Below are 18596 nucleotides of genomic sequence, written 5' to 3'. Positions count from 1 at the left end.
CAAGTGTAAGCTACTAGTGAAAATTTTATAAATGTGAGTAATTTTTATGTGTGTTTTCAGATGTAATTTTGCTGCGTGTAACACAAACCACATCAACATAAATATCTTAGGTTCATATAGACAAGATAGGATGAGTTTAATTTATTTAACTTTACATAATGTTGGAAGCTTGCTATTTGGATTATTTGTGGATTTCTACTTTGACGTTTGAGGGGTCAATTACTTCCCTGAGTTTTTTTGTAACGTCCCTCAATATAAGATTTTAAAGAATAATCAATATCTTATTTAAAGTTAGAGATAATGCAAAACAAAAAGTCCATATAAAAAAAACAATAAATTAGTATTAATTTGTTTTCTTTAATTTTTAAAATATGAAAATATATAAAAAGAATTATAATTTATAAAGGTATACATATTTTGGTAACTTTTGCCATGACATTATGTATTTACAAAACTTGGGTCGTACTATTTTTTTCTATATAAATAGTGAAAAATATTTTGTATTTTCACTAAAAAGTAGTACTTGTTCTTACTTTTATTGTTGTACTAACAAAATGAATGAGCAAATATCTTTTTCCACTACAGATAACCATTCATTCAAGTTTTTCATATAAAATATTAAAATTGTTCAACAGTTAAGATCTAATTCTATTGAAAAACTGGAGAGAATCTTAGAAAAATATCTAGAGGGATATAATAATCTATTGAAACTTAATGCACCAACATACATTATGGAGATCAAATTATTCCCAGAAATTACCCTTAAATAATTCTCTATATTATGTGTATGTGTATCGGTGTATTAATTTTAATAATCAAACTTTTAAATATTTTTCGTAATAATTTATCCATGATGCACATCAAGTTTTAGATCAATCAGACATTAATAATCAGATAATCTTATCATGCATATATTTATATTTTAAACCCAATCAAATTGTTAAAAAAAAAAAGTTTTGGAAATTCTATATAACTTTTATAAATCCAACCTTGCACTAAAAGTTCTTGTAAAAGAGTCAATATTATTTTGTAAATTGTTTTAAAAAAATTATTCAATACTTATTAAATAAACTCAGTTGCACATACAATATCTTAAAAGTATGAGTGAATATATAATTATATGATTACATATTTATCTAACATTATTAAATTTGTTTTTAAACTAAAATTTAGTATATATGACCATTGAATTGATTTACATATATTTATAATTACATTCTTTACAAATAGTTATTGAAAATGTTGAAAAGAACAACTTCATCAATAATAATGAGACCAAATCGTCCTTTCTCTGTCAGTAAAAAGAGTATATATCAGTTAAAACTAAGATTTTTTTTTTACAAAAATAAAAGTCTAGAATAAACAAATATCAACTATATAATTAAAATAAAAACAAATTAAAAAGATCTAAAAATTATCTCAGATGAAACTACTAGAAGTTTGAAAATTGTACTACACTCTCTATATAGAATTGTTGTACTCCCATTGTTGTTGTAGTTTGTGTAAAATCTATGGAAGTTTGTGAGCCACACAATTTAAGACCATGAAACCTTAACTCAATCTCATCAGCCGATTCTCATCTTCATTCTCCACGTGTCATGCTGTCACTGGTAGTGTTCCAATATCCTCACCACGTCAGCACCTCCACCAAATTGCACCTACCAACAACACCACAGAGTTTCCACTCAAACCAGATAGATCAACACTCAACACCTTCACAAGGAAACAAAACAACCACCATCAACCAACCCTTTGAGCTTCCACCTCTCATGGTAGCACTACTTTATACTCTCTTCCTCTGAGTGTTTCACTACAGAGTTTCTGATACCATGGAGGCTCTCAATGCTGCAGCTTTGACCCCTCTGTCTGTGCTTTCTGATACAAAGACAACTAGAAAACAACCTCCAGTTTCTTCATGCAAAGGTTCAAGCTTTTCCACCTTTACCGACAAGAAACCAACGTTGCTGCAAAGTTGCTTATCAAAAAGTCTTCATGGAGGATTGTTTCTTGCAGCTTCAATTATGAGTGGTGATGTTGCCTCAGCTTTGACGTACGAGGAGGCACTGGGGCAAACTTTGAGTCTCCCCGGTACTGGAGACTTCGATGTGAACGGTTTTGTGGAGAGTGCTACTGGCTTTGCAACTGAGAACCCTGTAATTGTTGCTGGGGGAGTGGCCATTCTGGCACTGCCATTGGTTTTGTCTCAGGTTTTTAAGAAGCCTAAGGCGTGGGGTGTTGAGTCTGCTAAGAATGCATATGCAAAACTTGGGGCTGATGAGAATGCTCAGTTGCTTGATATCAGAGCTCTAGTGGAGATTAGGCAAGTGGGGTTCCCAGATGTTGGGGGTCTGAGGAAGAAGGCAGTGTCGATTGCTTATAAGGGTGATGATAAGCCAGGGTTCCTTAAGAAGCTTGCATTGAAGTTTAAGGAACCACAGAATACCACATTGTTTATTCTGGACAAGTAAGAGTAACACAGAACAATTTCATCTCCAATTTTTTTGTATTTGTTGTTATAGTCAATTTCATTATATGACCTATTAATTGATGAGAAAAACCCAAGTCCCACTTTGACTATAGATAGTACATGATAAGAACCTATAAGGTAGAGCTTATAAGTCACCAATTATTTTGCAAGTCAATCTTGTGAGGATAAGTTGGGTCTAAAATGTATGATTAGGTTATCTCATTTTGTGAAGAAATCTGATTAACATTGAACGGTAGCTGTGTTGTTTTATCATGACTATGGGATATTCCTTATTGCACTTTGAAAAATGAGTTTTGTGAGGAGGAACTAGACACAAAATCTAAGGTTAGATCATCCCAATTTTGTTAGTAATGGTGCGGGGACTGAAATTCCTACCAGCATTCAAAGGTTGTTGTGTTATTTTACCAAGAATATTTGCTTTTTCTTATTGCACTTTTCAAGAAAAGTTTCTTGAAGCTGATTGAGTGAACTTGTGATGGAAGCCAGATTTGATGGGAACTCTGAACTGGTTGCAGAGTTGGTTACTGTTAATGGATTTAAAGCTGCTTATGCAATTAAGGATGGTGCAGAAGGACCGAGAGGATGGAAGGTATTTCCTTTCCCTTTTCATTTTGCTGTTTTATAGTTATAACTTTTGAATTTAAAATGTCAGTTGTTTTCTACTGTTTAGTGTTCTGACACGGAATGGAATTCTGCAGAGTAGTGGTCTTCCTTGGTTAGCACCAAAGAAGACATTGAGTTTGGATAATCTCACGGATGCTATAGCTGAAGTAATTGGAGTAAGTATCTTGATTTTATCTAATTGTAATTGTTATTCTCAATGCTGAAGCACGAGCAAATACTACTATTGCTTTTCATATTGTAAACTAGTATGTATTTTCTCTGTTTAGTTTAATAATACATATAGGGTATTTAAATTGTTTTTGGGAGAAGTAAAAGTTTGATCTTTCAAATTGAGAATTTTAGTTTGCAAGAAAGGAAACTGACCAATCAGGGAAAATGAAAAATGAATTATTAACTGGACTTGCTGATTAGAAAAAAAAGATGAGAATGAGATATTGTTTTTCAAGAATATGGTGATTGATCTATTTATATGTGCTTGATTTTAAAATAAATAAATTTTTGTTCCTGATCTTGTTAGAGTATTTCTCTGTGTTTCTAATTAATGGAGGATCACTGCAGGATTCATCTGATGGTGTTGCAGTTACTCTTGGGATTGCTGCAGCAGCTGCTGGACTGAGCCTGTTAGCTTTTTCTGAGGTTAATCCTGAGTTATCACTGACAATTTATTCTCTTTTCTCAAAAAGAAATAATTTTGACTTTATTAACCTAACTTACTTGTTTATGATGTTTTTCTGTTTGTAGATAGAATCAATTCTCCAAGTTGTAGGATCAGCTGCACTTGTTCAATTTGCAAGCAAGAAGCTTTTATTTGCTGAGGTAAGTATGTTTTTCAAAGCAGAATGCAATTGTTTTCCCTCTATGTTTTTTATTAATTATCATAATCAATTATTTGAATAATTCACCTTTGGTTATTGGAGGCAAGCATTAGTTTTTTGCATATCTGTGCTTCAACTTTGTAAATCCTCCTTCTAATGACCTTATTGTGACGTTATATCAAATATCAACATCAGATATTTCCCTTCAAGGAATGAGGCTTTTTTCTAATGACATCGTCAAAATGTGAGAATTTAAACAGGGTAAATAAGTAAAAGAAATAATCATCATTATAAGGCCTTGGTTCTCCCAACACTGTTATAATCTCAATTATAATAGTATTATGTTTGTAACAGTTAGGTTCTTCCAACGTTGTTATCGTATTTGTGTTACTCTGGAGTCAGGACTCCTATGTTCAAAATCCAATTTTGAAGAACATTTTCCCTCTTATCTGCATTGGTTTTGAGAACTGTTACTAGAGCATGCAAAGCTGTAGAATGTAGCATTGTTCTTTTGGGTAATTTTCTGTTCACATAACATTGCTGTATACTATGAATTTCCACTAAAGTGGATAATGATGATCAAAGAGAATTAGAATATAAAACAAAATACAATTTTCTTCCTTGATGATGCTTAAATTACACTGCCTTCCCCTCTTATCTAAATAATTGAATCCATTTTCCTTAAGAGATCAATGTGGCAGTTTTTTAGTTTCTCTAATGAAAACTAGTCTATCAATGATGTTGAGATGAGCAAAAGAAATTAATGATGGTGAGAAACTATGAACAAGCTTTTCAGTATTTTTCTTTTCTATTTAAGTCACTGATAACTAATTCTCAACATTGTATTATCAATTTTTGGACTTCAACAAATGCAATGATGCTTCACACACTAGTACTATCAACGCTGAAATTTCACTCAAAATCATTGTTTATCTTCTGAAGTCATAGTTCATAGTAGGATTTCAAAACTGGTGGCTGATAATGTTGAAAGTCACAAGATGGGGAGAGGAGTATGATATATACAGTAATATATTATGAGTATAGTTGCATTCAGGAATTTGTAAATTCTGGCTTTGGTTGAAAATTGAGGCTGAACATTGCATACCAATCAAAGAAGTTTCATTGGTCATCATACCCTTCTTTTCTGGTTTCTTGTCAATTATATGGATAAAATCTCAAGCTTATTTTTCTCTCTATATTGATGGCAGGACCGAAAGCAAACCGTGAAACAACTTGATGAGTTCTTGAACACCAAAGTTGCCCCTAAAGAACTTGTTGATGAAATAAAGGTACTTGAGTTTTATTGATCTATATCATAATAAACTAGCTGTAAATATGCTGTGATGCATTTTGGAGTACAAATTTTGGAGCTGTAATTGAGAAATATTATATCTGTTCCTGAAAGTATATCATGCATGATCTGTGAACCTTTTTATCCCTCTTCCTCTGACCTTGTTCTCTTTGAATTGAATTGCTGGGGACACTAGGACATTGGAAAGGCTCTTCTGCCAGCCTCTAACAGTAAGGCTCTTCCTGCTCCAGCAGACAAAAGTTCAGAGCTTGCTACAGCTGACAGCACTGCACAGACAGCAGTAGCTACTCCAGTGACCAATGATGCAGTAGCTCCTGCAGTAAACTCAGTGCCCAAAGCTGAAATCAAGGAAGAATCACTTCCTGTGCCACCAAGGCCACTTTCACCATACCCATATGTGATTTCTTACTTTCCTGCTCTACTAGTTTTTCACTTTCTGTGCTGATTACTCATGCTTGTGGTTGCCAATTTTCTTACAACTTCGTTTTTTCCATGTATATTCTCTTCTTTTGAAAGTTGCTAATAACACATTTTTCCTAGCACTCTTTTGAACATACTATTATTGGTTGAAATCTTCTGGAAAATCAAAATATTTTGCTTGTGTCATTCTACTGCCCTCACTCATGATTTCATAGTTTCTAATACATCTGAATAGAGCAGGCATTGCTTTTTCACAGAAGTAGGTGTTGGAATCAAGTAATTGCATGATAATCAAATGTCAAACTGCATTTTTGTAGTCACAAATAAACCTCATTTGGAACATATATGGTGAATTTTCTGTATACTGCATACTTCTGACAGTTTTCTGTGTTTTTCTTGAATTGCAGTATCCAGATTTCAAGCCTCCAACATCTCCTACCCCATCACAGCCCTAGAACTCCACTTCTTTTAATCTTGAACAGAATTCCATAGAAGGCAAATCAATTGTCCAGCATGTATGAAGAGGTGAACAATAAATACTACATTCTATAATCCTATCAGAAAGTCATGCATCTTGATTTGCAGATAAGATCCATGACATAAGTTGCATAATTATTTTTCAGTCTGTTATGATTATCCTTCCACTTGTGCTACTTGGTACACTTTTTTTGTAATTGATGGATGTGTTGTAGAGATAGCTGTCAAAGTAAACATTGTAGTGTTTTAAGATTTAGTATATAACATTCAATCCTTCACTTCTGGTGCAAGCAAATAAGATTTCATGTTCTCAATTCTCTCTTTGAAATTGTTGTCATTATTGTAAAGAGTTTCATCCATCTTCAACTTTAGAACTCATTTGATCATGAACAAAATTAGTCTTTAATATGCAATTCTTTCATAGTGTAACAATTTAATTTCATGATTTTTTAGTACAAAAAATATGAAACCAAGTGAAAATATTCTATCAACAAAATCATGTCTAAATAAAAAAATTGTTTTGATGACCATTATATTGATTTTAAATATTTACTAAATTTAATAAATGTAAAAACCAAAGAGATCAACAAAATGTACAACATTATAAATATAAATAATATAAATAGATTTAATGCACTGATAGTTTTAGAAAACATTCGTATTCTTTGTCAATATATTATATTAAACCCTTTAGATGTAATTTTTTAAAGTAATTTTGTCCGAAATTAATATATGACAAAAAAAATCAAACTCGAATTCAAGAGATTTTATTATAGCACAATGCTCAACAAAAATAACTAAATTTAATAGTGTTTATAAACATAAACTTTAAAAGTAACTGATGTTTATATTAAGTAGTAGTAAATTACCAAATAAAAAAAAAAGATTAACAGCTTTTTTTTTCTTCACATTATTCTTCTTGTAAATTTGATTCCAACTTGTACACTAATATAACACTTTTTTTCCTTCTTTCATGTATTCCTATATTATATTCATATTCATCTTCCTCTCCTATAAAAAATCTTATTGAATTATATATGAAGGAAGTCGAAAACTTTTTTTATTGCATTTATAATTTTAGATTTTTTCTTTGCAGGACAATATAAAAAGTTGTCATTTGTAACTCTTCTATTTGTATATATTATCGAAAGAATTATAGAATATATTATAGATTATAAATATAAATTGTACATTATAGATTCCATTTGTATGTATTATAGATTATCAATATGTCCAAAATGGACATATATTAAAACATTTCTTTTATTGATTTATTTCTCAGAATTATTATCCTTTTCATATTCTCACATTCTTTTTTTAATATAATAAAACCATAACTAATGCATTTTAGTGTTACAAACAGAAATGATAAAAATATCTTTATTCACATATATTTATAAATAAAATTTGTAACAAAAAAACCGACATTTATTATATGTAAATATATTTATCTGTTTATAAATAGACTGAGAGTGATATCATACTATTTATATATTATATTATTAATTACAAAAATTTAAAATTAAAATTTAATTTATATTTTATTAAGTTAAATTTAATAAAATTTAACTTTAATTTAATTTATATTATATATACTTATAATTTTATTTATATTTTATTTTAAAATTTTATCAAATATATCTTTTTAGATATTTATGAATATTCACATATTTTAAAATATTTATAAATATTTTTTAAACTGATGGCATTATCTATCCCTAACTCAATCTATTAACATTTTTTAACTATGAATATCTTGTGCTAATTTGAAAAAATAATATTCCAGTTTTTCTCCTATTCATATGATCATTTGCTACATTATCCATAACACATATCCAAATTATAGAATAATAGTGTTGGTTAACAATTAAATGACATATTAATCACGAATTAAAATTACATGTTTAATAAATAAAAATATAATAATTTTTTCATTAAAACAATATTTTTGAAATGATTGGATAAAACTGACGATTTTAAATATTGTAATTTGTTAACGTACTTTTTTTTAATTTAAAGTAATTTAAATATTGGATAAAAAATATGATCATACTTTTTTTTTTCTTTCTAATAAGTAAAGATGATTCTAACTTATTAGCAGTTTTTTTAAACATCAAGAAATAATTTTTTTAATACTATCTTCTAATTTTTGTTTATCACATAATTAAAAAATAATCACTTGATTAAATTGTTATTTTACTGTTTCCAATTCTTGTTTCGCAATTTTTGTCTTTTGTTTTATTTTATTTTTTATTCTTAGATTAACTTAATAATAATTTAAGACATGATAAAAGTGATTTAATCATATTAACAAAATTTATAAGTAATGTAATTACTTTAAAAATCACATGCAAATATTATTATAGATAATCATTTTAATTTAAATAAATATTAAATTGAAATAAACAGTTATTTAAATATTAAACAATGAGATAATTATTTTAGTTAAAAAACTTTTAAATTTATGTAAACGTTAATTTATTAATCTTATAGTTGTAATTTTTAATTCTGACCTTATCCAAATTAATAATTTGCCAAAATTAAACTAAAAAGTTAGAAAAATAATAATTTAAACTTTATGTTAGTGAGATAACGGTAATATTGAAGTAGGGATAGTTTGGGAAACGAATAAAATGGAGGCAAAATGCTACATTTTGAAATTTCAGAAAATGCAGAAAATGAAACCGGAAACTGAATCCGAAGAGTGAAGTTTCGATTTCTTCAGAGTTTGTTCCTTGTGTTCCATGGCGAGAGTGAAGCACACACCAGCTTTGCGCAAAGTTGGTATGTCTGAAAATCAACGCCTCACTTTTTTTTTTTTTTCACTTTTCAAAACCAAACCCTGATTTTCTTCCCTATTCAATTTCGAAGGTAAAGGTAAAGCCAAAAGCGCTTCCACGTCCACTCCACCGTCACAGCAATCGGTAACTCTCTCCCTCTCTCTCTGCGTTTCGATTTGCGAAATCCCTAATTTGACCTTTGTTTTCTGTAATTGTGATTGAAGCCTGTGACTAGAAGTAATAGTAGGACTCAACAAAAGGAGCCGCAGGGTACGTGAAAAACCGCATTCTTCGTTTTAGTTGAGCTGTGGTTGTAATTATTGTGCTGATTATTTTGGTGTTCTGATGTTTCATCATCATTTGTTGAAAATTTCAAAAAGAAGCAGCAGCAGCAGCGCCACAGACGCAGGGAAAGATGAAAAAGCGCAGTAAGCCAGGAACAGCGGCGCTTCGCGAGATTCGTCGTTTTCAGAGAAGTTGCGAGCTTCTTATTCCGGCTGCCCCCTTTATCAGATGTGTAAGTTTTTCTGCAACCATCACTATTTGCTCTTAGGTGGAGATTAGCCCATTTTTGTGTTGCTTGTACTAGGAAATTTAATAAACAGTAATAATGTGATGTTAGTTTCGGGTATGCTGCTTTGCTTATTTGATGGATTGTATATGCAAAAAACACTAGTTACAATTAAGCAATTGTGTTAGTATATATTTGCTGGACAGTTAGCAGAGTTAGTTCTCTGTATTCACCACTGCTGTAAATATCTGAATCTGAAATCAATGTTCAATATCTGGTTTTCATAAGGACAAAAATTGATGCAGTTCTTTTGGTAATGTTTTTTAATTAGAATTAGATTTTCATTCTAGTAATTTGTGCAAGGTTTGCATCTAAAATTTGTGATTTTCATAATTCTTCACTTGCAGCTTCTCCCACTCTAATTAACACTATGTAAATTACTTGGGTGTAAAACTGGGCATCATAGTTTGGTTGCTAATTAACAGTAAGTAAATTACTTGGGTGTAGGAATGAGTATCATAGTTTGTTTGCCGTTTGTTATTTTTAGTAGGAATATTTTTTTAACTTTTGCCCCTTGTTGACTGATGGAAGTGCTTGAAGAACATGCTTTGTATGGAATCATGATTATGTCATTAATTAAGATTTGTTGTCATAGCATCAAGTACCTTATTTGGCTGAATTAAATCTTGTGAGAAGTTTGTTCACGCTGTTTTGACAATGTTTGTTTGGCTGTAGGTCAAACAAATTACACATCAATTCTCTACGGAGGTGTCTCGTTGGACGCCTGAAGCTGTGATAGCACTGCAGGAGGTATGCAACTTATTCCATGTGCATTTTAGTTATTACTAGGGTGCTAGAGTGTTTCGAATTTTCAATTCATCTTATTAGAACACAAAGGCTGTTTTTAATAAAAACAAAAATTTATGTTAAAAGTAAATTTGTTTTAACACAACTTCTTCCCGACCTTGTGTCAATTTGTTGCTGGGTGAACTGTTTAAATTTTTATACTTAAAATAATGTGTTATTAGATTCTACTGCATTCAATTTTATTTTATTTTGTAAATTTATTTTATTTGTGTGTCTTTTACATGGTTTTAAACTTTGAAAATCTGTCCAATATTACCTAATCTGCTTAAAAAGAAAAGCATTGATTTGTGATAATTGAGGATTTATAAATTCAATGTATAACTATAAATCAAGATGCTCTAGTTAGTTGCATTCTTAATGAAATGAGAATAATAATAAGTAACTTGTTAAGAGTTGTTATTTCATCACATCAGACTTTCAAGTGATAAATGTTTGATTACAAATCTCTTTTTAACCTTTTCTTTATATTATAAAAATTAAGGCATCAATTATGCAAGGTCCCTTTGTTTTAATAAATCCTTACGAATTCAACAGACATAGCTGGAGTTTTTTTTTTTTTTTTTTTTTTCTATTTACTGGGTGTATGGAGGGAAAGGTCAGGGAGGCTCCACAAGGAGAGGGGGAGTGCAAAAGGGTGCAGTGTCTCAGAACTCTTCAAACTAACTTGTCTCCAAGGGTGTTTATTAATTGAGATCAAAGAGAATGTAGACTATTTTTAACCAACATTTAAGAATCTGAACTTCAGGGAGGGTGAATGGAGAAGGGTTTTAGTTATCTCTGGGGTTGAACAGCATATGCACACGCAAGTTGCAATGTATGCTTTTTTAGATAGAAAGTAATATTTTTTTTGTTCTCTTATTATTGCATTCATGTAATCAATTCTGGAATACTTTTTCAACATGGCTATCACATTGGAAAAGAAAGGGGATATTATAAAATCAAAATAGATTATGGAATGATTAGGGGTTGTCAACTCTATGCTTGGATTATTGTTATTCTTAACGATGGAGGAAAGGGGAAGGGAAGCGTGTGTAAATTTTCAATATTATTTGAAATAAATAAACTTACTAGGTTGTAAATTACAATTTTATTTTCAAACCAAATCTATTTCATCTACTCCCAAGTTTGAGGGAAACAAAAAGAAGAGTTTAAGCATAAGAGCTTCCTTCTCGTTTCCTATGCAGCGAATACTTGTATTTCTCCCCTCTCAAAGTTCCCTGACATCAAAACTCACTCTTGATCACCCATCCACACCTTTTAACGTGTCTCACCAATTGTTTGCTACGTTTACATCTCTCCGATATGTTTTTGGATGCCTTGTATCAAGTCCTTGTCAATAGCGCTGCTATGGTCGTGATTTGTTTTAAAATGCTTGTCATTGATTTAGAATCATTTATTCATTTTCACCTGTTGTTGTCATTTTTAACCAAATTTTTCATAAAACATGACCATTTCATTATTTGGAATTTATATAACCATACTGCAGGCAGCTGAGGAATGTCTGGTTCACTTGTTTGAAGATGGAATGCTCTGTGCAATTCACGCTAGACGTGTTACACTTAGTAAGTTGATATAATTTTTTTAAATTCTTAACCAGATTTTCCGTGGATCTAATCATCCATGAATTTGGCTTTCATAGATTCTATACTTGCTTTTATTGGTGATAAATGTATGTTTTTTCTGTTACATATAAATTAATTGTTTTATTACTTTATTAGTTACACTTAAAAGGATATTCTATAGTCTGTATGATGGAGTAAATGCTAGAGGAAAAAAATCATGGTGCTGTACTGGCTGGGAAAATTTTACATTTTTTTATTAAAAGAAAATATGCATTGTTTTAATTGGTGTGTATATTTATAAAGAATGCTACATATGCTGAGTTCAGAAAGTGATAAACATATATTACCTCTGGTCATGTATGCGTTTGCAGAACCCTCCTTCCCATATCACAAAATGTTGCCTCTGTTCCTCATCTCTCATGCGGCTATTCCTTTTTTACCTTGGTTGACCTACTTCCTTTAGAGTTTCCGATTCCCATTTTCCCTTTTTTATTTTTTTAATAATTTTTCCTTTACTTTTAATATTTTTATTTCATTACTGCGTTTTTATAGCTTATAGATTAACGGTGACTATGTGAGTAAAGTGACTAATTATTTATGATGAATTTCTTTAATTATTTTTTGTTCGTGTAGAAACATGTTGTATAATTTAAGCTTGTAATAATAATAATAACAATAACATCAATATTTAAAATAGCATTCATCCCACATAGAGTTGGTCGCATCTTGTTATCAAAGATTGATCACTATGCAATGATCCTTCTTGCTGTTTATTTATTGGTTTATGTTTTCCTCCCATGTGAGAGTATTTTTGAGTTCTTTTTCTTTTTGCTATCTCAGTGACAAAGGATATTCAGTTGGCTAGGAGGCTTGGAGTAATAGGAAGGCCTTGGTGAATGTACAATGACATTAGTGCTTTTGTCTGTAAATCCTGCTGCCAAATTAGACTGATTATTTGGTATTATATATTATTAGGAAATATAATGTAACTCATTTTGTAGTTTAAACAACAATGATAGAATTCAGATTAAGAAACAACCCTTATAGAATGGTTTCTACCATGACTTTAAATTGATGAGTCACGTAGTGGTGTAAAATTGTAGCAATTAAATGTTTCAAGGTATTTCCATTTATAAGGTTATAATTTCATTATTTTTTTTTAATTTGGACCTAATTTTAGGTTTTAAATGACTCACAATCCATGAGTTATTCTGCTAAATTACATTCCAGGTTAAAAACAAAAATGCACTGTGAATTTAAAACCAGTATACGATATTATTCATAATCATTCAACTTTTATGTTTAGTTTTAATCTTTTTTAATAAAAAAGTTTAGTTTGACATGCAATACAAATATCCAAGTGTTGACAACAAAGATAATGTATGATTTGATGTCAATATAAAATATTATTCATTAATTATTTTAATTACATCATAAAATGATTTTTCGTAACAAAATAATACTTGTAAAGTAAAATATTTTCTCGATAAAAAATGTTCAAGTCCCAGTCTTCAAACATTAACGGTTTGATGTAATGTCTAACTAATTAGATGTCCAAGCTAATGGTTCCGTATCAAATACCTAAAGAAATAAGAGTACACGATATAGACAAGATATTAATTGAGTTAACGATAGAAATTTAGTTGTAGATATAAACGCCATCTTACATTTCAGTATTACCAAATTATAACAAGTCTATTATGCTTGAAATACTTAAACTTTTTTTCTTTAACTCAATAAAATAGCAATTCGTAGCAACAATCTTCAAAATTTTCTATTAATCTTTTGAATTCGATAATTGATGCTAATATTTAGTAAATGCGCCTATGCAACTTCTTGATTTCGGAGGTTATAATATATATATATATATATATATATATATATATATATATATATATATATATATATATATATATATATATATATATATATATATATATATATTATATATATATGTATGTATATATATATATAATATGTTTGTAATTTGTAAACTTTGATTCAAAATTGAAATTTATGTTGTAAATTTCAATATATTTTTATTTTTAAATTTTAAAAATAAATTGATAGTCTTTTTAATTTAACAAAATTAATTTTGTTTTAAATCATATTTTAAGTTTATATTTAGTTTATATTTAAGATAAAATATTCAAACAATATAAATAATTCAATCATAAATCTAAAATACCGTTTAATATATATAAAAATAAATAAATTAATAGAACCATATTTAAAGTTTGAGACCAAATTATATTAAAATTTAAAACAAAAAAAAATTATAAATTTATGGCAAAATTTAAATATTAAAAATATATTTAATTTATAAAAAAATAGCAAAAAGAAAAAAATCATGAGTTATAATTCTAACGTAGTTATAATGAAAAATCTCATAATTTTAAAATGATATAAATATTTTATATTGCATCGACTGAATAAAAAGATGTTCTGGAATGTTTAGAAAACCTTGGAGCTTATAATGTTTCATGCTGAAATGAAGCTAAAGTGCATGCATCTTTCTTCTAAGAAAAGTAGCATGAAAAGTTTTATTGTATTATACATGGACATATTTATTACATCATTGACTTTAACTCATTCCGTAACAAAGGTGTTTCCTTATCTTTCATAGATTCCATACTTGAAATATGATCGATTGACCTAAAATGTGGTTAACATGCTCCTTCTTATCAATTCAACTTCTGCTCCATTTTCAAATCAATACACTAATTCCTTTTTATAAGCTTGTATTTTGTACCATATGGACTGGCGGGTCCGAAAGCAATCCCGAGACTTAGATAACTATCAGTGTTTCTTCCATTTCTTACTCCCGACAGTATGGGCGGACGACTGTTTGCGTAGATATTCACCTCACACGTTGTGTAACTCTATCGTCTGTTCCTCCCCTGGTGAGTGATGCTGGTTTACCATACGGGCGGGGATCAAGACCGGCTGATTGATAAATCACGACGTTAAGACGAAGATTAAGGTAAATAAAGATTAGAGCTATTGGCCTGTGATTAACTTTTCACTAATCCCAAGCCCATAACAAAAACTATAAATACAGGTCACGCGAACAGTTTCTGTAGTGACTTTGACATCGAAAAATCTTTAACAAATCAAAATGTTTCGATTATTTGGGCCTAAGTTACTAAATGCCTTCACACTTTGTCCTCATGTATACTTGTCGTTTGGTCTCGTTCCAAACTCCGTACCACTCTTGTCTGCCTCCACTTCTTACAAACGTAATATATATATATATATATATATATATATATATATATATATATATATATATATATATATATATATATATATGAGATTGTTATCGTGTGAATCCAAATTAAAATCACATGTATTAAACATTGAGTACTACTATTTTATATATTAAATAATTCATTATAAATATAATTAAAATATACTAAAATATCATATAGGGATTTGTGTTGGATACAGATATATGACCCAAGTTGAAGTATCAATATATCGTAATCCAATAATTTCACACCATTTCAAAAACTTTTCAATAATTTTCGATAAAAACATAAATATATTATGTAAAAACAAAATTTGAAAAATAAAAATTTAAAACGTTATAATATATGGTAATACTCACAAAAAATAAATTAAAATCTTATTAGCTCCGAGCAGAAATGACCTAATGTATCTTTTATTGCAATAGTTATCTTTTTCTCAAAAATAAAAGCATAAATTAGACTTTAGGTGAGAAAAAAAAATATTAAGCTCGTGTTATATTATAAAATATGGAGGCATTAGTAACATAATAGCATTAATATGAATTTGATGCTTTCAAATTAAAATGTGACATATTTTTAGTATTTCTCTCTGGCTCAAAATATGTCATTTTATAATTTATTTTATTTACAAAAAATAAACGCATTTAGTTTCTTTTGTTTGTTTATTTTTTTATTTTAAAAAAATGCACGTTATCTAACAAAAACACTTTGACAAATTCTTGATAAAAGAATGGTGGTCTATATAATAGATATGTTTTTTTTTTTCACATGCATATTCATTTATAGATAAATATTTGTGAATAATATGTGAGAAAAATTTCCATCATTTCTTAGCCGGTAGAGAAATTTAAAATTAAAAAAAATTATAGAAATGCAAGGAAGTGACTAATAATTAATTTTAATCTTTCATCACTTCTTTCTTCATTAATCTTTTGAAAGTTTCGACTGGTTTGACTATGGCCTGTGTTCACACTTCATAGGCGTGTCCATTGTCTTTTTCTATGTATACAAAGCATGGTTTATCATTCATGAAATTCTGATCTTGAATATAAAAGAAAATATCTTAATTCTTCATCACAAATAAAAATAAATTTCAACCAATTTTATATTATTTAATGAGATTATTTCGAAATTATCTTTAATTTAATTATTTTAATTAAACATAAAATATTTCAGCTAAAAAAAATATATGGGTTGCTTTTAGTCTACCAAAGAATTTCAATTTAAATGTATTAAAGTAATTGAATAGTAGAAGCAAACCAAATTCGTAACACTGATTCTATGAAAACAATTTCATTGCTATTTTTGTAAAATAATTTTGATCTTTAAAATAGAACAAAACAAAAAAAATGTATAAAATAAGGATAATCAAGCATAAAAAAGAAAAAAAACAATTATATTATCTTAAATGATAATCATAAAAGTGATAAAAGAAAATCTGAGTGTAAAGTGATAGCAAATAAAAAATTAATAAATAACATCAACATAAAGCGAAATGTATGGCAAGAAAAATCAATTGAAGAGTTAAAATAAACATGAAATATAAAAAAAAAAAAACAAAAAAATAGGATAAGTTTGTATACCAAGTCCATAAAGGTTGTAATGATAAATACAAATATTACTATTTCTTTTTATCATTCTATTTTTAGTTCACTGAGATTTGGTACAGAGTATTTATTGGAGCCATTGTATTTCTTTTACACCCTTCTTATAACAAAGATAAATAATAATAATTCATTGAATTAAGTTATTTAATTATAATATAAATTAAATTATTGAATAAAAAATGAATGATAGGATAGGAGTAAAAAATTATGAAATGTGGACTAAGCATGTTTTTTTTAATCATATAAAACATGTCTTTTTCATCATATATTTAATATATTGTTCATTTTGTAAACTGGAATTTTCATCAAAATGGAAGTAAGAATATCTTACACTTTAACTTGTAAACAATATCTAGTAAATATGATAAAAAAAAATTTATAAATATATTAAAATATAATTAGTTTTATCCTCATATATTCCTAAGTTTTAATTTTACGAAAATTTAAAAGATAAATATATATATTTAACCAAACAATCAATATCATTTATAACGAGAATGAATGCACATAAATGATTGAAAAGAGATTTCTACACTACAGAAAGAAAAGTGAGGGTTAAGAAAAAAGTTACCATGAGGTGGAAGACAAAAGGTAACGCGTTTTTAGGTTTCAGTAAAGAAGACAAAAACATGATAACATATAAAACATACATTAATGATGTTCCCTGCTCTCACTTTCCACAACATAACCTAGTAATTTCATTGTGGAAATTTTGCAACCCAACCTTCCACTGTATTATTATTGTTGTTGTTTTTGTTGACAACTACGGTGGAAACATGTAAATATAATAAAACAATGTTCTTTGGTCTTATTTGAATTCCACATTTTCTTTCAAATCGGCTTTGGATCTCTGTTTGTTGAACGTCATGATAGTCAAAGCTACATCATAATCAAACCACCAAAAGCTCTTATAATATCTTTCCTTTCATTAGTGGCGAAATTTACATGTAAGTACGTGGATCATCGATTTCAACCCAACCATTTCCTTTTTCTGTTCATTGTGCTGTCAATATCATATCCTCACCACATCGTAATTAGGGATGGCAACGGATCGGGTCGGGCACGGATAGTGCCTACCCGCAACCCGACCCGACAAAAAAAAATCCACCCGCTACCCGACCCGCTACCCGCACGGATATCCGCTTAAAAAATATCCGCGGATATTTTAAAACCCGCGGATATCCGTGGATACCCGTGGATATCCCATAAATATTTAAAAAAATATATTTTTATAAAATATTATAATAAAATTTAAATAAAATTACAAAAAATATATAAAATATAATATATATTATATTAAATATAAATTAAAATTTAATTTTAATTATATTTAACTTTATAAAATATAAATTAATGTTAATTTTAATTAAATTTAACTTAATAAAATATAAATTAAATTTTTATTTTTATTTTTTGCGGGTAACGGATATCCGTGGATACGGATAGTATAATACCCGCACCCGACCCGTTTATAAGCGGGTATTAAAAAACCCGCTACCCGCAACCCGCGGATAGTAAATATCCGCGGGTACCAACTATCCGTCGCGGATTTTATCCGCGGATATCCGCGGGCGCGGATTTTTTTGCCATCCCTAATCGTAATAGTGTTTCCAAATATGTTACACTATTTTTAAATATTAAACTAACATGTGGCTATAACTGTTTTGTTCACTTCCTTGAATTTTCTTCTAAATTAAATTATTTTAATTTTTATATAAATAATGATGTTCAGACATTAAAATTATAATTAAATATATTTTTAGCTTTTAAATTTTTATATAAAATTATTTTTTTTATGTCTTATAATATATATATATATATATATATATATATATATATATATATATATATATATATATATATATATTAATTCAAATATATT

At 28.7% G+C, this 18596-nt stretch overlaps 2 protein-coding genes across 4 annotated transcripts; both read left to right on the top strand.

The window, feature by feature from the left end:
• Window positions 1-1681: 1681 nt before the first annotated feature.
• TROL (thylakoid rhodanese-like protein) lies at window positions 1682-6450 on the top strand. The gene is made up of 8 exons (XM_047303046.2): window positions 1682-2464; window positions 2975-3077; window positions 3187-3267; window positions 3671-3748; window positions 3854-3928; window positions 5136-5216; window positions 5415-5636; window positions 6067-6450. Exons 1-8 carry the CDS (start codon window positions 1830-1832, stop codon window positions 6112-6114), a joined length of 1323 nt encoding a protein of 440 aa, XP_047159002.1. The 5' UTR covers window positions 1682-1829; the 3' UTR covers window positions 6115-6450.
• Window positions 6451-8782: 2332 nt separating this feature from the next.
• Window positions 8783-12938, top strand: HTR12 (Histone superfamily protein). 3 transcript variants are annotated; one of them, XM_088102418.1, is made up of 7 exons: window positions 8783-8920; window positions 9008-9060; window positions 9141-9186; window positions 9303-9433; window positions 10163-10237; window positions 11781-11856; window positions 12697-12938. In XM_088102418.1, exons 1-7 carry the CDS (start codon window positions 8881-8883, stop codon window positions 12750-12752), a joined length of 477 nt encoding a protein of 158 aa, XP_087958544.1. In that variant the 5' UTR covers window positions 8783-8880; the 3' UTR covers window positions 12753-12938. The 3 variants fall into 3 exon arrangements, with proteins under 3 accessions (XP_087958544.1, XP_087958543.1, XP_087958542.1); XM_088102417.1 differs by having other exon boundaries at window positions 9300-9433; XM_088102416.1 differs by having other exon boundaries at window positions 9297-9433.
• Window positions 12939-18596: the final 5658 nt, after the last annotated feature.

Source organism: Vigna umbellata, chromosome 11 (genome assembly GCF_029865625.1).
Source record: "Vigna umbellata cultivar VRB3 chromosome 11, Vumbellata_1.0, whole genome shotgun sequence".
NCBI classification, from domain to species: Eukaryota; Viridiplantae; Streptophyta; class Magnoliopsida; order Fabales; family Fabaceae; genus Vigna; species Vigna umbellata.
This window is presented reverse-complemented; position numbering and strand designations above follow the sequence as displayed.